Source organism: Mustela nivalis (genome assembly GCF_964662115.1).
Source record: "Mustela nivalis genome assembly, chromosome: 8".
Lineage (NCBI taxonomy): Eukaryota > Metazoa > Chordata > Mammalia > Carnivora > Mustelidae > Mustela > Mustela nivalis.
Genome location: NC_139027.1, coordinates 128192132 through 128217392, shown reverse-complemented (window position 1 = coordinate 128217392; position 25261 = coordinate 128192132). Strand labels below are relative to the sequence as shown.

At 49.5% G+C, this 25261-nt stretch overlaps 1 protein-coding gene and 2 long non-coding RNA genes across 14 annotated transcripts in view; 2 read left to right on the top strand and 1 right to left on the bottom strand.

Annotated features, from left to right (window-relative positions):
* Positions 1–4345: 4345 nt before the first annotated feature.
* LOC309871540 lies at positions 4346–18148 on the top strand. 2 transcript variants are annotated; one of them, XR_014315339.1, is made up of 5 exons: positions 4346–4466; positions 5387–5526; positions 8814–9009; positions 11376–11517; positions 14865–18148. It is a non-coding gene; the product is annotated as an uncharacterized lncRNA (long non-coding RNA). The 2 variants fall into 2 exon arrangements; XR_014315338.1 differs by lacking the exon at positions 5387–5526.
* Positions 6078–21236, bottom strand: LOC309871541. The gene is made up of 4 exons (XR_014315340.1): positions 21138–21236; positions 14482–14596; positions 6797–7004; positions 6078–6273 (listed from the first exon to the last, which is right to left on the bottom strand). It is a non-coding gene; the product is annotated as an uncharacterized lncRNA (long non-coding RNA).
* A 355-nt stretch (positions 21237–21591) lies between these two features.
* The window catches only part of PTPRT (protein tyrosine phosphatase receptor type T), a 1049177-nt gene continuing 1045507 nt past the window's right edge, over positions 21592–25261 (top strand). For 7 of the 11 annotated variants that reach the window (XM_082744638.1, XM_082744637.1, XM_082744651.1 and 4 more), the window contains exon 1: positions 21592–21751. In XM_082744638.1, coding sequence (XP_082600764.1) covers positions 21664–21751 — 88 coding nt within the window. In that variant the 5' untranslated portion in view covers positions 21592–21663. The remainder of the gene's footprint in view (positions 21752–25261) is intronic. The other 4 variants (XM_082744642.1, XM_082744641.1, XM_082744640.1 and 1 more) reach the window with 1 other exon arrangement.

The following is a 25261-nucleotide window of genomic DNA, read 5'->3' as shown; positions in this document are numbered from 1 at the left end:
CAGAAGCTGTTTTATCAGGCCAGCATGTTCCCCCAGTGATGGAGTATTTACATTTAATTCCAAAGTGGTTGTGCCAACATCAGTGCTCTGGTTCTACTTTTGGTCACTGTTTGCAAATGTACAAAAGGTTTTGTCAAAGGAGCTGGATAAAGATGGAAAGAGAATGGCATTATATATGACTAGCAGAGATCTCAGAGTGGCTGGTGCTGAGAAACAGTCCAGCCGAGGTCACAGGGGCGTTCGCGGAGAGCGAGGATAATGTGAAGAAATGGAATTGGGAAAAATGAAACAGCAGCAAAATGGGCTTTGGCTGAAATGAGTGCAGTGTGGCGGGAGGCCTGGTCTGTGGCTCAGGAGACCTCAGTCTGGTCCCCGCTCGTGTCGGGGAGCCACACACTCTCTTTCCTGGGCCTCTGTGTCCTTGTTCGTAAAATACATGCATTGGATCAGACCCGAGGTTTTAGAAATTTTTTGTGTTAGCTTATTTCTGTAATTGCATTTAACAGCCTAACACCCGGATATAAGGAACAGGTAAGATGTAAGCCTTTCTTCTTAGAGAAGTAAGAGTAGTAGATGGTTGGATCCCAGGCCATTGCTGCCTCCTTCATGCTCCCTTGCCCTCACAGGGTCAGTTCATTCCACCGAGTTCCAGCAGCCAGCACACCTTTCCCTCCCCACTTCCCCCCAGGGCTTTCCCAGGCTGCCCGAGTCCCTGATGTTCTAGCAAATTAACACGTACCACCAGCTGGCCTCAACCCATGACTGTTGGGAGCTGGGGTATTTTTACCTTAGGTCCCTCACTCCTCAGGTGAGTGTGTTATCTGCACTGGCTCCCAGAGTGCCCCAGGAGGTGCGAGCCTCTGGTGCCCACAGTGGTAACTGCATTGTTAACATCTTGTATTTGCTGCACTCCCTTCTCTTTAATCCTTCCTCACTCCCCTGCTGGTGGTTCCTGGGATTGCCTCCCAAACTTGGATACTTGTCTCAGGCTCCGCTTCAGGGTAGAGGGGGACCCAAACGAAGACGGGGACACAGTGCAGGAACAGACTCTTCCTCCCCACTTCCTCTCTGCCTCAGACACCCTTGCAGAGCTCCTAGGCCCCACAGCAGTTTGTAAACCGATGGACTTAAAAAGGGAGTCTCAGTTTCCTCATGGTAGTGGCCTTTGAAAAAGTACATGTCACTGCGCTGGTAGAGTGTGGTGTGTTAAAAGCAACTTTATGCTAGCGTTTTCAGGTGAAAAGAACCAGGAGATTCTTTATAATTCCAAAGTCAAATTATGCTTCGACTTTGTAGAGGGTTATTATGAGATAGTTTTCTCTTTTGCTCACTTGCTTTATGGAGTGAGGAAATGAATCTGTGCCAATTGGCAGATATGCCAGCCCCGAATAGGTTAGGGACAATGACACTTGAATGGTTTCTGGATTGATATAGTCCCCCTTTTGACTGGTGATTCTTTCTGACTTGTCTTCTAACCTTCATGCAGAGGAGAAAGAGGGGAAATCAGATCCCTAGGGGTGTTCCTCCTCCATAACCAGGGAGGGGAGCAAGAAGCGCAGAGTGCAGTGCCCACTGTGGTGTCCTGCGCAACCTCCCCCCGCCACTTACCACGTCAGGGGGACAGTGACCTCACTTCCAATGGTCTGCACCTGCATTTTGTTGCCTGCTGGCATTTTGCTCCCTTCCAGGGAATTCACACTCCTTGGGAGCAGCATTTAAGCCAGGATTAATGGGAGTTGGGGGTACAAATACCCCAGCTACCTTGATCTTGGAGTAGGAAAACCCAGGTGTGTGTCCCGCCTCATTTCCCAGAGCTCCCCTGAAATCTGGCTCTGGTTGCCCGCAGGGGTCATGTTGATCATTGATAACATGCCCTGTACTGGCTGCCTCACCTTTCCCATCTCACTACCCTGTGCCTCTACTGGTACTTTCTACACCTCCCCAATGAAATTCTAGCTGCTCAAATCCTTGTCTGATTCTGCATCTGAGAAAACCTAAACTTAAAAAAAAAAAAAAAAAGTTTCCCAGACAAGTACCAGGTAGTTTCTGCTTATTCCATTTTTCCCTATTTTGTAGGTCACAGTATCAATGATGAGAAGTTGGGGGGTGCAGTTAAGTGCCACTGGGATGGGGACTAGGCTTTGTGAGAGCTGCCCCTGGGACAGCACTGCGAACCAGGAGGACAGCCTAAAGACCTTGTGTCCTCCCTCCATGACTACTTTCTTAATGGCCAGACTGGCTTCTCTTGCCTAAATCCTACCCCCGAGGTGGTTCCCGGGTCATCTGTGGCCTCTGCCCACCACTGTCTCTTCTGTCCTTTATGCTCCAGTAACAGAAGACCACTGGAAGCTTCCCTACACCTCATTTCCCCATCCCTTTCATGCCTGCTGACTTTGTTTTAGTATTCCCCCTGCTTATATTGCCCTTCCCTATTTTTCTCTTAGCAGAATCCTGTTCCTCCTTTAAGATCTAGTCTAGGGGTCACCTCCTCTATGAAGCCTTCCTTGACTTGATTTTCATGCCTCCCCACGGCCTCCCAGCATCTCTGTCTTATAGCCCCTTCACACACTGTACTGAAATCATCAATGCAGACACCTGCTTCCCCCCCAGACGGTGACCTCTGACAACCTAGGTTGTGTTCTGTTCAAAGGGCCTAGCACACTATAGGTGCTAGCTGTAGGCTTGGCTCCCCAGAAGCAGACCCTGAGACAGGTATTTCTTTGGAAGTGATTTATTAAGGAACTGCTCCCAGGAGAAATCAGTAAGGAGAGTAGGGGAAGTGGGCCAGGGAAGGACCTAAGATGTGATTTCAGGCAAAAGTCCACAGAGGAGAGCTTTCTTCCCCATCTCATTGGGAATGCTGGAGCAGAAGCCATGCCCCATAGCTGTCCGGAAAACTGGGCTTTTCCTCTCCTCTACCAGCCAGTCACTGACTGAGGTCTACTCCAGGGAGACATAAACACCCGGGTCCATACACCCCATCTCTGTGTGTGTGTCCATGTGCAGAGTGATTCCAGGAGTCCGAAGACCGTCTTCTAGAGGGTCACAGATACGGGCCATCAGAGGCAAAGGCCAGAGGATGAAACCCCCACCCAACACCAGGGCAGAGTCCCACAGACCAGGTAACAGGGTGAAAGAATTAGGCTGCTCTCCAAGAGTGTCCACTAGAGGGCTCCCTCCTGTCTCAAGGCTGAGCAGACACGTGGCTGGGCGGGCATGCCCCTCTGTGTGGCTCTTTGGCACCCCGAATCCAGCTCATCCTGTGATCCATTAGCCCCATCTTCTCCACTTCCATTCTTCCTGAGTTCTCTGGGTGCTTGGCTCTAACACGTACTCTGCCTCCAGGGTCACCCTTCGTCAATTTTCTCCATTCTTTCAGTTCTCCTTTCAAAATCTTTACCAAAGTCATTCTCTGTTTTCCATTCTCATTATCTTGCTGCTACATCATCAGAGCCTGGTATGATCGTCGCTTGTACATATTGAATGAATGAATGAGTGAGTGAGTGAGTGAATGAATGAATGAGTGCTAGATAGCCCAGTCTTCTGAAAGAAGTTCAGCCTCGCTAGCCTGATGCGCTGTTTTTCCAGGAGCTGGCCCCGCCCCTTTTCTTAAATCTTAGAATTTCTTTTTTAAGATTTTATTTATTTATTTGACAGAGATCACAAGTAGATGGAGAGGCAGGCAGAGAGAGAGAGAGGGAAGCAGGCTCCCTGCTGAGCAGAGAGCCCGATGCGGGGCTTGATCCCAGGACCCTGAGACCATGACCTGAGCTAAAGGCAGCGGCTTAACCCACTGAGCCACCCAGGCACCCCGATCTTTCGAATTTCTAAACACAGGCTACTTAAGGGCAACACAAACCACTCATTCTTTTATGACATAACTCACGTTCTAGTGCTCTCACCCTCGCCCTGCTCTTCTTTGCACTTTTAAAAAGCCCCATTTCTCTCCTCTACCTGTAAAAATCCTGTAAGGCCTGGCTTCCCAATCTTCTTTAAACTTGCAGCATTTAATTTGTTCCTCTCCTGGGGAAGTGCTTAAAAATGGTTTTGGTGTCACCATCTTTAAAAACAATGAGTTCCACCGTATCAAGGCTTGTAGGTTACATTGTATGTTAACTAACTGGAATTTAAATAAAAACCTAAAAAAATGCTTAAAAAAGAGTTGCATGTATGGTTGGCATTAGATACTCCTGAAATATTTTGGGTTGCCCTCTCTTGTGGGCACATCGTAGGGCTGTGTTTTTCTACCCCCTTGAACTAAATTGTGACCACATGACTTGTTTTGGCCAATGAAATGTGAGCAGAGTGACTTGCATCCCTTCTGGGTGGGATGTTTAAGAGCCAGTGCAGGAGTACCCTGCTTCCTGCTTTAGCAACCATTGAAGGACAGAAATAGAACCTCCATCAGCCTGGGCCCCTGATTGAGGACAGTGCAGACTGGAGGTCCTAGTATATTTCTGCAGCAGGTAGATATCATATAAGTAAGAAATCAAGTTGTATTGTTTCAAGTCTCTGAGACTTGGGGTGGTTGTTATAGAGCATAACCTAGCCTCTCAAGAGTCCGGCAGTGTGAGGCTACGTTATGCTCTATAACATCCTCAGTGAGGCTCTGAGGAAGAGCTTCAAGGTATATATGTACTGAATGAAGCCAACTAGGAGACTCTTTTTCTTGACCAAAGCCACCGTCCTTCTGTAGCTGAGATGATGGAATGAATGCATTAAAAGATTGAATTCACGCAGATGAAGTTAAGTGAGGCATTGGATAACGTCTGTTGCATTTTCATTGTGGATGGCCAATGAGGTAGTTACAGGCTAGAATCGAAAGAATGTCCTCCACGTACTATTTTTCTTTCCTGTCTCCCTCCCTCTCTCTTCCCATTTCCCCTCCTTCCTCTTCCCTCTACACTTTCTTTAAAAACAACAACAAAACAACAACAACAACAACAAACTTAGTTCTATCTGTTGGTTGAGCATGAAAATCTTGTATGAGAAGCAGGGAGAAACCAGCCACATGATTTTTAATTTTTAAAGGCATGAATAAAGAACAGAAAACCTTGCCATAAGAAAGTAAATTTGTGTTTTGAAAACATTAATCTTGAGGCCAGAAGAGGCGGTTTTGATCAGATCTTCCATTCCTCAATTTTTCATCCTCTTTATCTCAAACTTTGCCCAAAAAGCAGAAGGGATAAGCGTTCTAATGACAAAATAAATCTAATATTAAATTTTTTGCATCTTGCCCGTCTCACTTTCTGGGGGGTTATTTCCTACCATAATGGTCCAGGATCTTACAAATGTCTTTAAAGAAAAAAAATTTTTTTCGTCAGTGCCTGCAACAAATGAATCACACAGACAATTTGCTACAATGGGCTTTTCTTTTTGTGCAAAGGCAAGAAATCCTGAGTGAGGAAGCTCAGACTTCACCAACCTCCCGGTTCTGAAATTACTCATCCAGACATGAAACAAAATTGAAAAATCAGAGAGATCTAGTTTGAAGGAAAAAGAATGGTTGATGGCCTTGGGAACCAAGTAAGTACTCATTTTGCCTTTGTGCCATTGGATGGAGATGCTTGGATCAAAAGAGGACTTGGAAACGTCAAGAAATTGACAAGTGGGGCTAAAAGGCACAGGCAACGTGTTTATCATACCAAAAAAAAAAAAAAAAAAAAGGCGCACATCTGGAGTGTCAGCAGTGGTCCTCGGCCCAAAGAGCCTCTTGCCATAACAAACTCATTGACAAGAACTGTCATTGACTCTGCTTTATCTTCCGTGTGCTACTAAGAGGGCGCATTCCAAGTGCATCCTACGTAAATTGAGGTTTGCTTCCTGACCCGGGAGATCAATTCTCTGTCAAAGAGAGCTGGCGGATGGATCACTGTGTGGCTGCCGCTGCATTGAAAATAACATCAACTACCTTCTCAAACACACTTCCAAATTACATGCTGGATCTCCAAAGAGGAGATTATAGATGAATCTGTGTAGCTTACCAACCTGCGTGTCTTACAAAATCAAGTAAATGAGGCAGGTGCTCAGTGGTCTGGGTTGTTCCCCCAGCAAGAAGCAGCAGCGTGTCAGGGGTAATTGCACAGATTTTGGAACCTGGTTGGCTGGGTTTGAGCCAGGATCTTTCTGCTGCTTACCAGCTCTGTGGCCTTGGGCAGATTATTTAACCTCTCTGTTTCAGTTTTCCCAGCTGCCGAATAAGGATAATAATATGGTACTTCCTATTCCTCCTTCCCTCGGCAGTATCTTAATCTTCATCTATCAGGAGCAGACCTGGAGACATGAATTGAAGAGCAAGAAGTTAGTTGGGAGGTAAAGGTAGATGAAAGGGAAAGGAAGACAGGAAAGAGCTTGGCCGAGACACAGCCAGTTACTGAGCAAGCCACCACTGCGGGGGGCCAGGACTGAATCCTGCTGGGGAGCCCTGGGAGACATGTCTGGATGTGCACGGTGGCAGACCATTTCGAAGATTAGATTAGTTAATTATTGTGAAACACTCGGCAGAGTTTTCACTGGGACCTCCAGGAGCTTGATTAGTGCTGAAGCTACACGGCCTGTTCTTTGGGACCACTTTTTGTCTCAGGATGGATTTTAACTTTTGTTTTTTTCGTTTTTTGTTTGTTTGTTTGTTTTCCTTTGGGACAGTGAGCCGTGGTAAGGAGCTTGGTACTGTAATGGTAGCCAAATGGATTTTAGGTTTTCTTGAAGATGACTGCATATCTGTGAAATGGGCTTGGCGATGGAGCTGCCTCCACCAGGGGGAGTATCATCAGGTCGTGTCCTGTGGGAAAAATACCTGCCAATCCCTTAGAGTGTGGGGACATGATCAGCACCTCATTCAGTCTTGGAGGCCACCAACGCCCAGAGTCTTAGGAGCGTCAGAGGAATGAACACCTGTGTCCTCTCTCCTCTCCATTGGGCCTATGCTGTGCACTCATCGAAGGCAGGCCCAAGCTGGGTGGCAGTCATCTCTGTGTCATCAGAGCTGAATACAGGACACTGCACTGAGAAGTGAAGGAACAAACAGATTAACAGCTTCCTCCCACACGTATCATGGCTACAGGTTCACCTTGATGGGAAATACTGGCTTCCTCCCACTTAACATCTTCTCAGCTCCTTGAAGCTTATCTTGCTCTCTGGAGTCGGAAATAACCCCTCTCTAACTTCTTGGACACTTCTTGTCTCTTCTCAGTGCATCACATTCTGTCCTGCAGAGTGGTAAGAACTTGTGTCAGAACTTGTCATCCTTCCCTCAAATTCCTCTGATGGCTTCCAGGCACATTTAGGATACTCTGTGTGTTCTGACCTGGTCTATGAGGCTCTGTGTGCTCTAAGCTCTCCCTGGCGAGCTCACTTACCCTTTTCTCTTCCCCTTTTTTTCTCCAGCCACAGTGGTCTCATAGCTGTTCCTTGCCTGTGTCATGCCTGGTCCTGCCTCAGGCCCTTGGCACTTGCTCTTCCCTAGGACTTCAGTCTACCTTCTGCCCTCAGATTACTTGTTCCATTGACTCAGATCCCTGTTCAAATGTCGTTACTTCAGAAAGTTCTTCCCTGACCAGTGTATCTTAAAAAGTGCATACCACCACATTCATCTGCTTTATATTTTTTTCCACATCACACATTTTTTTGGTTGACCTGACTGCCCCCTCCACCCACAAAAGTGCAGACTCTTTCAGGTCAGGAACTTTGTTATATTTAGTGTGGCACTTAATAGGACCTCAGCAAATATTTGTTGAATAAATGCATAAGAATTATTGTCCCATTTTAGACAAGGGATAACTGAATCCTATAGTTGAAGAGAGTTGTAGGATGGAACATAGCTTTTTGTCTGTATATCATTGTATCACATCCGCTGCATGCAGACACTTTAATCTTTATCACAATAAGTTTGTTTACACCTCGGGAACTGAGGCACAGAGAAGTTGCCTAACTTGCCCAAGATCATGCAGCCAGGGGACAGCAGAGCAAGGATTCAAACCAGATAATCTAGCTCCAGGGTTCATACTCTTCACCCCTGTGCTGTGTTCTCAGAAACAGACAAGAAGAGACTCTCTGTGTGTTGTCAGAGGAACCGTCAGGAGAACAAATGGAAAGCTTTCCATCAACTGTCCCAATGCTGATTGAAAATTTCTCCTGTGGGAAACATTATGGGATCGCCAACACTCACCCCTGGTCAAAAGCTAGGGGTGAGTGTTGGGAGCTAGGCTGGAGGTGAGGAAAGCCATCAAGCCCACACAGGGCGCGTGCTTGAGGCGATAATCTCACCACTGTGTCTGCAGAGAGGCTTGGGGCATGACTTACCGTGTCAATAAAAGTGGATAATGTCTGTTTCCAGAATATTCTGACATCATCATCCAAATAGACCCGTCAGTGCGCTACCATCTAAGCAAGGCATCCTTTCCCTAGGAAACTCCTTGAAGACAGTACCTCATACAGGGCCCCAGGTGTCTGTGAGCTGCTCAATAAACACTCCATGGCTGGGAGGACTTTTTTTCCATCCAAAGGCAGACATTGATTTAGGACACACCCATCTCCTTGACAAGTCTTATGCTATCCCACTCCTAATCTAATCTCTTCCCATCCGAGTATACCCCAAGCCGGTGTCTGACTGTTTTCTCAGCTTCGAATATGATCAGAGCCCTTCCATGCTCATAAAGTTTCCTTGGACTTATATTGTCTCAGGAAAAATTCCAGTGGTGTTTGTACTTTAAAAAAAAAAAAAATCTCATATTGCTATAGAATACAGCACTTGACAGAGGCCCGGGGACTAGCTATAGTATCCCCCTCTATCTTTTCCCCTGTTAATTTTACAGAGTTCTGATAAGGGGAAGGCAATTAGCCAAGGATGCAGTGGGTCGGTGCTGGGAGCAGACCTGAAGCCCGGTATCTTAATGGCCAGTCCAGCGGTCCATCCTCTATGAGCACTGCGGGGCTCCAAGATGTAGCTACGAAGTCACAGAGAACAGCTCTCTGTTTGAAGGCAGTTGAAATTGCCCCTCCCCAGTCATGGTAAGTGCTTCCATACAGTTTTCTCCTTCTATGGCCTCTGATCCTTAGGCTAGATAATTAATCAGGCTTTTGAATAATTAAAATAATTTCAAAATGCCTTTGTATCTGTGAAATTCGCTCTAGTAATTACTGCCTTATCAAGAGTCTGATCCCGCAGACTGGAATACTTTTCCAACAGATAGGAAGTGTTTTCACTTGTGGCTTTGGGATTCAGAAGTTGCAGAAGGAGCATTTGTTATGTGAACCAGTCCCTTTGAAGATGGATAGCACTGACTCTTGACTCCATAATCTCCACAGAAACCCCTTTCATTCGTAGATTTCTTAACAAGACACAGCATATCTCATTCTTTGCCTTCAGAGCCTGCTGTAAGATATGATCATTAGTTAAAATATCGGATTGACTTCTCCAAACTGGATTCGGCACTTGGGCCTTGCTGAGCCTGGCTTCCAAATAAAGCATCCACTTTTCAATTAAAAAAAACTCCTGTGGCAGCAGAATGAATAACAGTGCTCGCTTTTTTTGAGTTACTTACCTGGTCCTTCTTGACCCAGCCAATAACCAGTGCTGAGCCCTAAGACGCAATGTTCTGACCCTGGAGTCCCACAACATCTTGGTCATGTCACCCTAATGGGTGTTTTGAAACTCAGATCCAGGATGCCAAGGCTGGCAACTTCATACTGGATTTGGGGGGCTTTCCAGAAATCTGGTGAATATTCCCAGCAAGTAGACTCAATAGAAGGACCAACTACTTGACCGGGGCCCCTTAAATACTTCATGACCAAGAAAAGGACCAGTTACAGCATCTGGGGAGGGAAGGACCAGTGGAGGTGGTATTCATGGGGTTGTACAAGGGAGACATTATTTTAAGGTGGTTAAAAGCACATGGTCTAGGTTAGACAATCAGGGAGTTGTGTTTTCCTGGGCTCCTGTGTCTGCTGGTTTTCAGCTGGGTTTGGCCAGAAGCAAAGAAGCAGCCGCCTTGCTTTTAGCTTCCTCTGAACACAGCTGCCATGGTTCCAGGGTCCATGCATTACCATAATCTGAGGCTTCTAGTACCTTTGTCCCTCTGCCTTAAGAGTGGGAGTAGCTTCTTGCTCTTGTGTATTTCTGAGTTAAGTTCCTGTCCCTTGTTGGTTTCTCAGGTCCCACATCCCCTCTATAGCCAATTTCTTAAATTAAATTCCCTCTGTTGTAAATACTTGAAGCAGGTTCTGTCTTCCGATATCCCGGTATGATCGAGTAAGCCAGTGCCTCTCCTCTTTGGCTTAAGTGAATTTGAGACGTGTCTCTGTCACAGCTTCGGGAGTCTGGACTCAAGCAGGCATTAACAGGCCAAAACGTAGCTACGAGACCCTGGGCTATTACTATATGCCTGGCGCAGTGCTAGTGCATGGTGTACACTATAGGATCCATGCACTCAGAATCGTAATCTCCGTTTTATAGATGAAGGAGTGGAGACACAGACTCTTTAATTTTATCCCCACCTGGTTTCTTTCCTTTACTTGGAAACCCAGTCAAAACCAGCTGCTGCTTTAAGTAAGGAAGAGAGCCCTAGAGGTACGTCAAGGCTCAGAGCTGGCAGGACAAGAAAGGAGGTGAGGGGTGACAAAAGGGAAGTCTGGGTGCTCTTTCTTGACGCAGCCTCGAGGTGTAACTGCTTCTCCCAGTCAGTGTAAGGCGTGAAGGGAGCTCCATGTATCTGAACTTCGGGCATCTCCAGTAACCGATTCAAGTCAAGTGCTTGCTGCTAATTGCGCACACGTTTTGCTAAAGGTAGTAAGTAGGAATCATTCACGTGTCCTTAGAGACCGCGACACCATTCAGTATTCATGGCAAATAGATCACTGGGCTTCATAAGAGGATCATTTTAAAACAAAGCTTGGTCAGCTGTTTAATAATTTACTGATAGTGACAGCAGGGAGAATATCTAATAACCAGTGAGATTGGCTTTCAAATAGAAAATAAATTCATGTTCGAAGAGTTACAGGAGAAGGAAGGGGGGGGGGGAAGCATTACCAGCAGTAAGGAAGTATTTAACATTTGTCAGTTCCTGATTTTTTTTTTTTTAAGATTTTATTTATTTATTTGACAGAGAGAGATCATAAGTAGGCAGAGAGGCAGACAGAGAGAGGAGGAAGCAGGCTCCCTACTGAGCAGGGAGCCTGATGCGGGACTCGATCCCAGGACCCTGAGATCATGACCTGAGCTGAAGGCAGTGGCTTAACCCACTGAGCCACCCAGGCGCCCCTGATTTTTTTTTTTTTTTGAATCCTATCAGAGGGAGAAATATGATTATTGAGAGGCCACAAAATTCCATACATTTCTATTTTGAAACATTCATGGGCCCTTAATATTCTTCTCACAGGAAACAAGAATCATGCAGAAGTCTGGTCTTTCAAAGCAGAGGCCCTGACCCACCTGAGAACGGAGGAGGATCCGCCTTTGTTAATCTGGGGGCTTTTTTAGGCTACATTGTTTCTATTATCACCTGTCAGTTCCTCTTTGGGGTAGGTAATGCCTGAAAAATTTTTTTAAAACCCTGAAGGCTTCAGAAAACAAAGTCAACCCAGACTATAACAGCACATTCTCGTGATCTGGGGAGAACCTAGGTGGGAACTTACTGCAAAGGAGCCGGCTTCTGGCTAAACGGAATTTCTTTCTGTTTACTACCAAGCTCTGTTGAAATGTCTGTAAAATGAAAAGGGTTTAGAAATGGCTGGGCTCGGTGTTCCCTGCTCATTCCAACATTCTTAGTTCACGGCTGGAGACGTGATTACGGTGATTTTAAAAGGGTCCAGGACAGGTTGAGAGGAAAACACAGCCTCAGACCAGCATCCATCCCGAACCACCACACCTCCTCGTGCCTTACCTCCCTCCCCTGTACATTAGGAATAATGAGAACTGTAGCTTGGATCCTGCACGGGGGACTTTCAGCTGGGGGCTTGGCCCATGGTAAATGCACCTTCAGACATTTCAGAAAGGCAGAAGCAACACCAAAGGGGAAAAAAAACCCTCAAGATTATCCATTGTTAAGCTTCAGAGGCAGACAGTGATAAATGGTATTTTGGGGTAAAGCAGCACCTCTAGCCCCCCGCCCTTCAGCCCCCTCCCCAAGGCACTGGGCACACTCTGTCCTCAAACCAATCCCTAAATTTGCTGCTCTGGAGACAGGCTTCCAGATAAGACAAATGATTTCTGTGTTCCCAGGTGGTATTTTCTGTGGTTTTAAATTCCAAGATTGTCTCCTCCATTCTTCACGTGCATCTCAACAAACTCACCCTTATTCTGCCTTGAGTTATTAGCATTTTTTTTTAAGCTTGTAGAAATAATGATTTATCAATGTTTTATCTGACATGAGAATGGCTTGAATAAACGTGTGCAGTCTGGCCTGTCAAGCCAACGAGAGATCTCGGGGACGCTGGGGAGTCTTCTGCCGTGACCCAGCGTGGTTCCAGGGGTGGCGAGGGGGTTCTGGGGGCTGAAGTTAGTGGCTATCATTTTGGGTGAAATCCCTTCTTGTGCAGTGGAGTAAAATATTTCTTCAACAGCTGTCCTTTTCTGAAACTGAAAGAACTAGTACTTATTCCACGGGATTGGCTGTGGAGTAGCTCGCTGGTTGAAAATATTTTGAGGCTAACACTTAGGCCTTGGTACAGAAGAAGGGCAGGTCGTGTAAAACTCACAGGGTCTCCGTGGGGATCCGGGGTTGAACAGAGTGTCAGAGGGAGTGGAGAAGGAGGTTAAGCAGAGGGCAGACCCTGGGTAAGTAGTTGGGTCTGCAGACCACTTATTAAGGGGGTTTATGAACATTGGGAGGTGGACAGAGGTTACCTGACTGCCCAACATCCTTTAGAGAAAACACTCCTTCCCCACTCCGTTTGGTCTTCATGGGGCTGTCAGTTATGGTAACCATCCCCTATATGGAGGGGTAGACAAATGGCCAATGCTGGCCAATTACAATACTGCCCTCCTTACCACTTCCCTGGTCAAATCAATTGTTTCAGGAAATGGATGTGACCCAAATCAGCCAGGGTCTTCACTAGAGTTTGGTAGGAGGGTTGCAGAAGGTTCTTCCCCCCACCCCTTTTCTGATGATGCTAGCCATGAGAGTATATATGGAGTGGTTATTGCCCAGTTTCCCTGACTGCCCACTGACAGAAACACCACTGAGAGACAGAGACAAAGAGGTAGCTGAACACCTGGATGCAGCCGTGCCTGAAGGTGCTCATGGATTGCTCACCTAAATAAGCCACTGGATTCCTTTTTTCTCTTAAGCTTGTTTTTTTTTTTTAAGATTTTATTTATTTATTTGATAGATAGAGATCACAAGTAGGCAGAGAAGCAGGCAGAGGGAGAGGAGGAAGCAGGCTCCCTGCTGAGCAGAGAGCCCGATGTGGGGCCTGATCCCAGGACCCTGGGATCATGACCTGAGCCAAAGGCAGAGGCTTTAACCCACTGAGCCACCCAGGTGCCCCTCTCTTAAGCTTGTTTAAGCTAGATGTGTCATTTGTAAGACAAAGTTTTTTCCTGCAATACAATGTGTGTTTATGTTCTAGACTCAGTATTCATCCTCCAAGCTCTTATAGGTTTCAGAGACACAAAAATGGGCAAGATGCAGACCCAGCCTCAGTAGGCTCAGAGCTGTACCTGGAGGCTTCAACTTCCCTCCTTCCTAACACTGCATCAGCCTTCCACAAACTTCATGTGCCCTAGAATCCCCTGGTGTGCAAATTAAAAGGGATTCTGATTCAGCTGCATGAGGAATGAACGAATGGCTCCCCAGAGTGGCTCTGGAGTGGGTGTGTCCCGGGGACCCATGTTGGGAAGTGTGCTGTCCACTTACCCATCTCTCATCTGTGATGATCCTTTCCTTGCGTGCGGGGATTCCTCGGGATGGGCAAGGCAGTGGGGCATTTTTGTAAGGGTTTAAGAATATGAAGTGGGGGGCTCAGTGGGTTAAGCCTCTGCCTTCGGCCTGGGTCATGATCTCAGGGTCCTGGGATCGAGCCCCACATCGGGCTCTCAGCTCAGCGGGGAGCCTGCTTCCCCCTCTCCCTCTGCCTGCTGCTCTACCTACTTGTGATCTCTCTCCCTCTGTCAAATAAATAAATAAATAAATAAAATATTTAAAAAAAAAAAAAGAATATGAAGGGGGGTAGAGCTCTGGGTCGCCCCTGCCCAGTCCGCCACCCTCAATTTTTTTTTTAGATGATTCATATCTCACCCACCCAGGGGTGGGGAGATTCCAAGGGAGGAGCCCTGGCAGTGGTTCTTAGTGGAAATACTAGGGAGATTTAAAAAACACCATTGCCTGGCTCCAGTTCAAATAACACCAGGGCTGAAGGAAGGTGCCGCAGGTGATGCTAACAGGCAGAGGTATTGAGAACTGTTGCCACAGAAACCTGGCTGTCCTGTAGGAGCCCAGGAATGACCGGTCTCTGGAATCTCCCCACGAAGTCCCTCCGACCAACCTGCTTTGACTAGGGTAGCACCCAAAGGCTGGACTCCAGCAGCCGAAGTTCTGCTACCATCAGGGGCCTTGTTTTGATGGTGGGTGGGAGGTCCCCAGTACTTTCTCCAAATACACTGATAAAATAAGAAATGAATGAGAGTAAACTACCCAGCCCAGATGATCACAAAACATAATAAACATAGGCAGATAAGGAATACTCCTAAGGGAGGGCAATGCAGAGAAACATGAAAGTTTATTAAAAATCAAGGCTTCTGATGAACCCCGTCCCATCAACATCAGGTCTGGAGGAAGTTTAAAACATTTCTTTAAAAAATGAAACACTCTTTTTGTACCCTTTCTGTTTCAAAACTCTTGGTGCCGTTTTTTTTTTTTTTTTCTCAGAAGTCTGGCATCCGTTGTTCCTGGGACTTGGGCCCCATCTGGAGGAGGCTCTGGACGGTGAGCAGGCAGGCCCGTCAAGCCTGTAGAGCTTTTCTTCTGGATCTTTTCTGCCAGTGACAGGCCTGTGGCGGTTCGGAGCCTGGACCAAGTGCTACCAGCAGTCTGACCACCACGTAGACCCTACTGCTTTCATGCAGTAGGGGCAGATGACCTTACAAAGACCTTCCATGCGACCCCACCCCGTGAACCACCTGATAAAAGAGAAAACTTCCAAGCTCTTTCCTCAAGTTTTGGGTTCATCAGTTGGGCGGTGATTGAGTAGTAGAGCTCTAGTGGTTCCTAGGATCAGGGACAGTTGGGAAATGTCACCTGGGACACATCTCACCTTGAGCTCCTGTGAATCTTGTTCCGGCTCTTCTGATGACCAGCTTTCTTGTACAGATTGATAGATGGGCCAGTGAACCTCCATGTCTGAAAACCACTCATCCTGAGCTCCTCTTTTACCCTCGCAGGCAAATTTGGTCTCTGCCCAGCATCTATTGAGTGCTTACTGTATGCATGCCAGGGCTTGGCTTGGAGGGCACGGCCGTGTATAAGACAGTCCTAGGAGTCTCAGATGCTGCCACCCGCATTGAGAAGGCAGCTCTGCCAATGGCGCCATGGGATCAGAGCTAACGAATTCTTCCCTGCCCACTACATACCTGCCCGAAGCTGAGTGCTGAAGATTTGGAGGCCTAGATAGGGAGACGGGAAGATTAGGATTTGGAATTTGGCACTCCAGAGAGAAGGACTGACACACACAAAAGCCCCAAGGGGCCTGGAGTGCATGTCATGGAGTTAGGACAGAGGGAGCCACTGCTCATAAGACCTTGACCCTTTTGGCCCATCCCAACCTCTCTGAATGTGTAGACTCTTCCGTAACTCTGAGCAGTCCCCGTCCCTGGGACCCAGGATGCCCTTCTTTCCTCTTCTATCTGATGAGGACTCCATGCGGGGCAAGTTTCGAGTGAATTAAAGTTAAGGTGGGCTGAGAAAGGCAGGCTAAATCCAGCCAGTGGAAGGTCTCGTTGGCCATGTTTTAGGATTTTGAACTTGATTCCGAGGGCGATGGGGCATTCATGAATGGCGTGAAGCTGCTGAGGGGCAAGACAGTGGGGTGATGGTGTCCTTGAACAGTGGCTCTGGCTGCTTCGTGTTGGTGGGTTGGGAGGATGAGACTGGATGCAGAGAGGGGCTGGCTGAAATGTGAGTCAGTCTTGTGGTAGGACAGAGAAGCAACAGCTTCGCTCCGCCTCCGCCTGGTGAGCCCATCCCTGCCTGCAGCCTCCTGAACCTGTGTCTGGAGGGGCTGAGAGTCTGGGGACCTTAGTGCTCCTGTGTAGCTCCAGGGCACGTGGCTTTTCTGTGGCTTCAGAGAACTACACTGCTGGAAGGAGGAGGTCAAGGCTGGAGCCATATCTTAGTCAGGATGGATGTCCATTGTTCAGACCGTGACACGAACTACCCTGTCCCCAGTGGGCTGGTGCGACCTCCCCATGTGGGCTGACCGTGGGCTCCTGTGGGAGGGGCTGTGGTATCTTGGCACCCCACTGCTCAACATGAGGCTGGACGCAGGTTAGAGACAAATCATCCGTGGTGGGTACGTGGCACACATCACTTAGTGTTGTTTTGTATATATTCTTTTTAATTAAAAGAAACAGCTGTTTGGCAGATCCCACTTAGGCAGACAGAGTGATGTGGTCCTTGCATTAAATCCAGGGCATCCCAAGCACGTAGGTCTACTTGCTGATAGTCTGGACCGTGCGCTGGTGTTTGGGCCCGCGGGCGAAGCAGCTGGCTGTCCGTGCTGTGTTGCCGACCAGGTGTCTGTAATAGTTGGCCTGGAATCAAGGCTGGGGTGGTATGTTAGTTCAAGACTTGCAAGTAGGAAATAAAGGAAAGGAAATGATCTCTTGAGTGGGCCAGGTTCTATTCTAGATGTTTTCACATCCATTAACTCATGTAATTCTCACTCGGCTCGGCGAGGTGGGAATAATCACCCCAATTTCACAGATGGGGAAACAGAACTGGAGAGGGAGAGTGACGAGTTCGTGGTCACCTGGGCGGTAAGCGGAGGCGTGGGGAATGTGGGCAGGTGTGAGGCCTCACCCCAAAGAGGGGTGTTACACAAAATACAGCATGTCCAGGGAGAGGAACCAGATGGCGGGAGACCAGTAATCATATAGGAAGCAGCCGCGTGTAAGGAATCGAGAATGTTAACCTCGAGCACACCAGCGTCCAAATGAGTCCCCTGGAAGTGGGTCCAGGGTCTTCCCATGTGTTCCCAGAGAGAGGAGCCAACTGCGAAGGGAGGAGATTTACAGAGTGGGAGTGTTGGTTCAGCTCAAGGGAAATCTTTCTAACCACCAGCGCCTCAAGCTGAAAATGATTCCTTCCTGAAGTCCCGCTTTTGGACACAGCCGTATTATTGGATAATGCATGTTTTCACGGAACAAAACGGCTGGATCACGAGGTTACACTTGAAAACTACTCATGGTTTCTAAGTTGCATTCGGGTTGTTTATATTTGCGTGTCTTGACAGACAGCATTAACGCATACTAATGTTTGTGCCATAGAACACTATTCAGGCCAGAACTACTGGCTCTGAGAGAGTCCGTGATGTGTGCAAAGCCACTCGCTAATAGAAAGGTTAACTTGTATTTTTGAATTATTGATGGTTGCTTGTTACTAATTTTTTTTCTTCAGAAAGGAGGAAATTATTAATGAAGAGATCATTGCCAATGTGTCTGACATCTATTAATGGTTTCGTCTTGCAACCAGATTAAAAGAGACAGCTGGCCCATGAATTTATGTGTAGAGACAGCTCCAAATGTGCTGACAACTCGGGGGGAAGGTGGACCTCCCGACAGTGGGGCCTGGACACTGGCATGGGTGGCTACTGTGGGGCCCTCTCCCGGCTGCTGTGGCCTCTTCGACGGGACGTCAAAGGCCTTGCTGCACAAGGGCTATCATTTGGCTGAGAACTTTCCAATGGTTGTGTTCCCACGAGAGCCCACTGGCACCTCTACTGTGCCCGTCACATCCGCACATTTATCATGGGTGTTTTAGGTTGGTGATTATCAACTTGAGTGTGCGTCAGATTCACCTGGGAGGCTGGTTCAAACACAGATTCCTGGGCCCCACCTCCACCGTTTCTGACTGGGTAGGTCCAGGGGAGGGCCTGAGACTCTGCATTTCTGACACATTGCCAGGGGACGCTGATCCCACTGGTCCGAAGACCACAATTTGAGAACCAGTTCTAGACCAGTGATTGTAAGATTGTGCTGTGAGACTGCCTCTACAGGAGGGGCTGGCAAACTTTTTTCGGTCAAGGGCAAGGATAGTCATTATTTTCAGATGTGGGCCACAGGATCTCTGTCACAATCACTAAACTCTGCCTCTGTAGTCTAGAAAACAGTCAAAGGCAATATGTAAACAAATATGCAGGATTGTGTTCCAATAAAACTTTATTTATAGAAAAAACAGTCGGGGCCGAGTTTGGCCCAGTGTTGGTAGATGGCTGACCCCCTGCTCCAGAGCAGCGGTGTCTGATAGAGCTTTTGCAAAAGGCAGCCATAGGCAGTACACAAATGAATAGTGTGGCTGTGCCCCAATAAAACTTTATTTATAAAAACAAGCAGTGGGTGAGATTTGGCTCACGGGCTGTAGTTTGAGCAGCACTAACAATTTTCTTTCTGTAATGATGGAAATGTTTATATCTGCCAATATGACAGCCGCCAGTCACAGGTGGCTTCTGAGCTTCTAAAATGTGGTTTGTGCTACTGATGACTGAATTTCTAAATTTTATTTTATTTTTAAGATTTTTTAAGTAGTCTCTACACCCAACTTGGGGCTTGAACCCACCACCCCAAGATCAGGAGTCACATGCTCCACTGACTGAGCCAGCTAGGTGCTCCTGAATTTTTAAATTTTAAATTTAAATGGCTAGTGGGGGGCGCCTGGGTGGCTCAGTGGTTTGGGCTGCTGCCTTCGGCTCGGGTCATGATCTTAGGGTCCTGGGATCGAGCCCCGCATCGGGCTCTCTGTTCCGCAGGAAGCCTGCTTCCCTCTCTCTCTCTCTCTCTCTCTCTGCCTGCCTCTCTGCCTACTTGTGATCTCTGTCTATCAAATAAATAAATAAATAAAATCTTTAAATAAATAAATAAATAAATAAATAAATAAATGGCTAGTGGTATCCTGTGCCACAGCAAGAAGACAGAAGGCTCCAACATGGCAGTCACTCCTCCTTGCTTCCCTACACAGGATCTTTGCCTTCACTGAGCCTTCGTTTCTTGGTGTGTAAGATGGGCATAAAACAGTGGTTATATTACTAGGCTTTCCCTATGGGTAAGTGAGACACCACGGCCCAAGATGTCTTCCCCCTGATTCTCTGCTCCTCACTGGAGGACGGCCCATCGCTCTGGACCAGGGAGGGGCTGGGGAGCTGGAGGCCACTGCTGCATCTCCAGGTCCTTTACTGCTCTTTGTCCAGTCGTTCGCACTAGACTGTAAACTTCATGAGGGAACAGACCACATCTACTGTAAGCTGCAAACCCGCAGTCTTGCCCTTCTGAGCATAGCCAGTTCACTTGTTGGACGAATGTTGAATGGTTCAAGCTTCCCCTGAAACTGTGCTCAGATTAAGAGATTTGCAGCTAAAATGTCTGACTGCTTCTGGCCCTCAACACAGCTGAAAGGGAAGCCACTGTTTAGATGGGGAAACTGATCCCAAAGGTCCCGTGGGGCTAAGGGTAAAGTCATCCCGAGGACAAGAGGTCATCTTCTTCACTGGAATTGAAAGGAGATGCAGGGCAGAGCGTCACTCCACAATTTCCAGACATCACAAACTCACCCCAGGCCGCAGCCTCCCCTCTTCAGTACTGACACTGACCTCAGCCCTGAGCCAGCGATGAGCATGTGGCCAGGTTTCCCCAGCTTCTCAGGCTGATGAAAGGCAGATGGGGAAAGCAACCCCCCCCACACTTTTTTTTTCCCAATCAGCAATGGGCTCTCAGCCAAAGTTTCCCAGAGATGCCTTAAGGACCAGTGTGAGTACCAGGGAGATGATGCAGGGAAGGGCCTTCTAGGCGGAGGGAACAGCAGGTCCAAAAGCATGACATCAGAGCTGAGTCAGGCAGCAGCAGGTGAGAACATGTACTCCTGAAGGAACGGAGGGGACAGTTTCCAGGTGTGCAGGACAGCTGGGAAAGCATAGAGGGCCAGGGTTCACCATGGGCAGGTACAGCCTGGCGTCAAGGTTGGTCCCTGGTCCTGCCTCACCAGCAGCATTCCCGACCACGGAAAGTCAAGGGACCTGGAGGGGTGGGGGAGTGAGGCCTCCTCCTGTTCTCTGCCACAGCCACTCAAACCGCAGCCCGAGGTTTCCCACTTTTGGAAACCCTAACCATGCCTGACTTTCATATTTCTGCCCCATAGTCTGTCCAATCCAATCCTTGAAATCCCAGCAAGGAAGGTGGTGGGGGGAGGGGGAGGGGAGGGTGTGCTGGAACAGAAGGAAGGCTTTGGCCAGGTTCACCAAGTGTGAATTCCTGGAGCATTGCTTAGGTGTCCCTGTCCCCAGCTTTTACAGCCCAGGCTCCCAGCCAGGACCCAAGTGGCTCCAGATCTTGTCCATGAGATCCTGGCTTCCCAGGAGAGCAGAGTCCCAGCCCCTGAGCTGCAAAGGGACAGCTCAGACTCTGATCTGTGGTTTTAGGCTTTCATTTCCAACCAGGTCTTTGTTCAGACCGGGAAGAAAAAGGAAAAAAGCTACACGGTTCTGTCTCTCGAGAACTGGAAAGGGGGAAGGCAGTGAGCGAGAGAGAGAGATGCCTCATGCCCAGTCTTCTCCCCCTCCCGCGTGGGGGTGGGGATGGGGAGAGATGGGGGTGAATAAGAGGGGTGCTTGGGTGGCCGAGGAGGTGGGATGCCCCCAGAAGAGCGTGTGTGCGTGTGTGTATGTGTGTGCGCGGGCGTACGGTGAGGGGGGTGTCGACTCTTAGATGAAATTCTCCTCTCAGGGCGTGCCCCAGCCCCTCGCCGGCAGATGCCCGCCCCGGTTTAGGGCAGATGACCCCTCCCCCCGTTCACCTGTCCCCTTCCCCCCCAATCCCAAGTTGAGACGGCCGCTCCCTCCCTTCCTCCTCTCCCACCCGGCCCCCACTCACCTGTTCCCCCACTCCGAGTTCACACGGCTGCTCCCCCTCTCCCGCCTCCCCCCACCGCCCCCGGTACCTGCGCCCCAGCCGGGCAGACGATGCTTGGCGGCGCCGCGCGGCGCGGGGCGAGGAGGCCAGGACCCCCGCACGCGTGGGAGCGCGGGGGTGCAGCGCGGAGTAGGGGGCGGTGCTGCGTGTGGGAGCGCCGCGGAGCCGGCGGCCCCGAGCCGGCCAGCCCCTGCGAGGGTGCGCGGGGGAGCCGGCGGGTGCCGGCCGCGGGCGTGTGCGGGGCGCGGGCGTGCGCGCGAGGGTGTGTGCGCGGCCCGGGCGGAGCGCCGGGCGGGCGGCGGCGGCGGCGTTAGGACTCGGGGGACGCCGCCCCCCGCCCCCCGCCCCCGCCCCCCGCGTCCCGCCCCCGCCCAGCCGCCCGCCTCAGTTCGCGCCGCGCCTCGGCTCCGAGCGCAGCGGCGCCGGCTCCAGGAGCGCCGCGGAGCCCCTGCGTGCGGCCGCGCCGGCGATGCGGGGCCGCCTCGCGCCCGCCCCAGTCCCGGCCCCGGCCCCGGCCCCCGCGGGAAGGGGCTGAGCCGCCCGCCGCCGCCCGGATGGCGAGCCTCGCCGCGCTTGCCCTCAGCCTGCTCCTGCGGCTGCAGCTGCCGCCGCTGCCCGGCGCCCGCGCACAGAGCGCCGCAGGTGAGTGCGCCCGCCGGGCCCCGCTCCCTCCCCGGCGCGCCCGCCGCCGCCGCGGGGCCCCCGGGGAAGAAAGTTGCGCGGGCTCGCGGGGGGGCGCGTCCCGAGGGCCGGAGCCGGCTCCCGGCCGCCCGCGCCGCCAGCTGCGCCCGGATGCGCCCGGGCCCGCGCGTCCCCCGGGCAGCCCGCGTTTGGCGAAGTTCCCGGCCCGACTTTCCTGGCGGCCCCCGGGCTGGAGGAACTTTCGCGGTTGTTGCGAATGTCTCCACTTGCTGCCTCCCACTTGTCGGAATCCGTCCCTGGAGTGTTTGGGGCGGCGAGACGAGAATCGGCACCGACGCCCGGGGTGGAGCGTTCGCTTCCCGCAGTTCTGGGGGCAGCGCGCGCTTTTCGCGGGGAGCGCTGGTCGCCGGCAGGCCGAGGCTGCCGGGGCGGTGGCTTTTCTTTTCTCCAGGGAGAGACGGCAAGCTCCAGACTTTGCTCTAAATACGCCGCGCCCCTCAGCTAGTCCTGAAGCAATCTGCTGAAGGCACCGTGGGGGTGTTGATGTTAACGACTGAGACAGCACTGCCTCCTTCCAAGCCCGATGGTTTTTAGCGGAGTGTATGGGCGCCCCAGTTAAGGCCCTTCGAGCAAGAGTGGCTTCGACCTGTGAGGCTGACTGTTCCCGAAAAGTTGTGGGGTGTTTTTTTTTTTTTGTGGGGACACTCATATTTGGGTTTGGCCATAGGAAGGAGGTGAGCAGAGGTAGTTCTCAGTGTGTGTGTGCGTGGGGGGCTGGTGTGCTCCTAATGGTTAGTTGGCATGCTCAGGAGACCACCCCACCATCCCGGGTCTTACACTTCACCAAACCCCGCCCGCCGCAGGTCCCTTCCAGCTCCGAGCCCCCAAAGAGTGGGCGGCAGGTGGAGGGAGAGAAAGAAGGAGTGGCGTAGATATGCTTCCAAGTTCAAAATCACCTTGAAGTTTCCGACCACCGATTGGCTTTGGTGGGACCACACGGAGCGGAGATTGCTGGGATCCCAGGGACAGGCCGAGATAAACAAGTGAGATTTAGGAAAAGATTAGTTTCGGATTGCTAAGTAACGGCGGTGCCCGTATATTATCATGAAAAATCAAAGAAAGAAGAAGAAGAAGAAGAAAAAAGAGGTTTCACGGTGGAGTGAAACCTCTTTAAACAGGCTGCCTTTGAGGTTAGGAACCGCTGGAGTGACCTTCCAGTGGAAATGCACCGGCGTGTCTCTTGCGCCATACCAAAATGGGAACCGGGGATGGGAGTTTGTGAAGGGACAGCCTGTTTCCGTGGCTGGGAAGTTAGGTGACCAGGACGCTTCTGTGGTGTGTGAGGCTGGAAGGTCGGATTAGCAGGCACCACGCCGTTCTAAAGATGGTGTACAATTCCTGTTTCCATTTTGGGTCTGTATGAGGTGTCTACCGAGGGGAGAGGAAGAGGGCATGGTTGGGGGCAGCCCTGGGGGCCCGGGCGTGATTTGTGACTTAAATTCTTACTTTCCTCCAGGGCCTGGCCGGCCTGCCCCGCATTAACAGTACTCACGTTCCCACGGCGAAGCCTCCTTCCCCCCAGCCAACCCCCTCGCCCACCCCTCCAAATATTAAAAAATATTCCGCCGCGGTTCTCGGGAAAAATCCTGCGGGGTTGGGGATGCTGTCCAAGGCAGAAAGCGCGCTGCTCGCGCTGCCCCCACCAGGTGGCGCTCGCCCACAACTGTTAAAATGCAAATCGAGTTGCTTTCATCGCAGGAATAGAACTTCTTTTCAAATTTTAAATGAGTAATGTGTTTATTCAGCAGCCTTTTGTTAAAACATTTAGAGAGTTGTGAGGAGCAGGCACCTTTTCTTTGTTTGCTCTTTGGAACACAAGGGGAAGGAAAGCAATCCAGGACTACAGTTTGGGAAGATACCTACTCGGAAGGCTCCTCTGGTTTCTTTTGGTTCTACCCGAGCCGGTTAGCTTCTGCAAACCGACTAGAGCATATACTTTGCTAATGACTGCGTTTGTTCCGGGGGCTCCGTAAACATGCGGGAGTAGCTTGTGTGCGAGAGAGCCTCATTAATTTGTAAAAATGGGGATTTTCTGTGCATATCTGTCTCCTTTTTGGTTTAATGCTGACGTCTTGGGCCATTTAAATTAGATTTTTTTTTTTTCAGACTTCTTCATAAAGATCTCTATTTGTAGATGCAGGAATTCTGCAAGTGTTGACTTTTTAAAGTGGATTTACCATCTTCCTTTATTTCTAAATGCTGAAATAGATGGAATTCAAATCTAGGGCAAATATGACAATGTCTTGATTTCCTTTAAAGTATCTTATTTAAAACTTTTGGCAAGTTTGGGTAAATAGTACATTTTAAAACTCAGTGGCGTGCTTTCCATATTGTTTTAATCTGAAAATTCCCAGTCTTAAAAGCACTTCAAATTTATAAGCTTGCATCTAATACACAGGGTGATATACTTTGCTTTAACATGTTGGTCACCATATCCAAAGGTCCGTGGTGAGAGCTTGTCATCAAAAGGCAGTTTCCTTCTTCCTACTCTAAGATGTGTTTCATGAGCTAGGGTGATGTTTGTAAAGAATGACAGTAAAAAAGCATTGGAAATCAGCTTGCTGAGAGTGTGGCAAAACATCATTTGGGATAGGGCAAGAGAGAAACAAACAAACAGATAAAGGGATAATTAGTCCATTTACTAGTGGATTTCAGCCTCTGTACATTGAGGGCAAAAATGGATCGTAGAGGGGACCGGCTTGAGATTGCAGTTGTTAGCGATGTAGTCATTTAACTCGATTCTCATCGCCACTTATCTCTGGGGAGCTGTTAGCAGTACAGTCAAATTTTATTTTCTTTCCTGGATTGCTTGATTTCTTTCCTAATAAAAGAATAATTAATGTGCAAACCTGGCTTGGATTCTGTTGCAGCAGCAATCACAAACGCATCCACAATGAGAGCAGACCATTTTCTTGGGTAAAAGCCTACTACCTTTCCACTCTATTCCATTCCTTCTTGCTGGTCCCTAGCATAGCGCTTGCAGGCTTGTGGCTGCCGGCTGTGACGGCATCCGCGGGAGTAGTGAAACTGTCACCTTTCAGAGCCACTATCACAGGACGGTCCAGCATCCTTCCTTTAAGCACGGGATACTCCTGTGACTCTCTGACAGCACGTTGCTGTGGAAACAAGGGCAAGGGCATGGAGGCGGAGGGTCCTTCATAAATATTTATTGGTGATGATGAAGAGATGGTAGAGCCTGTGGCAACCTTCGTGGGGGCCTGGGGAGTTCGACTTGGGAGGCAGCCTGACTTAGGGAACCGAGTAAGAGCTGCGGAGTCTAAAGTCCTCCATGTGAATCCCACTCTGCCTCTCTCCAGCCATGTCAGCTTGGGAAAGTCATTTACCTTCTCCCATCCCCAGGTTCTCATCTGTAAAGGGAGGATAACTGTAGCCACCTCATTGGAGTTTGTAGAGACTAGAGATGATGTATGCAGAGTGAGTTAGTTGGCC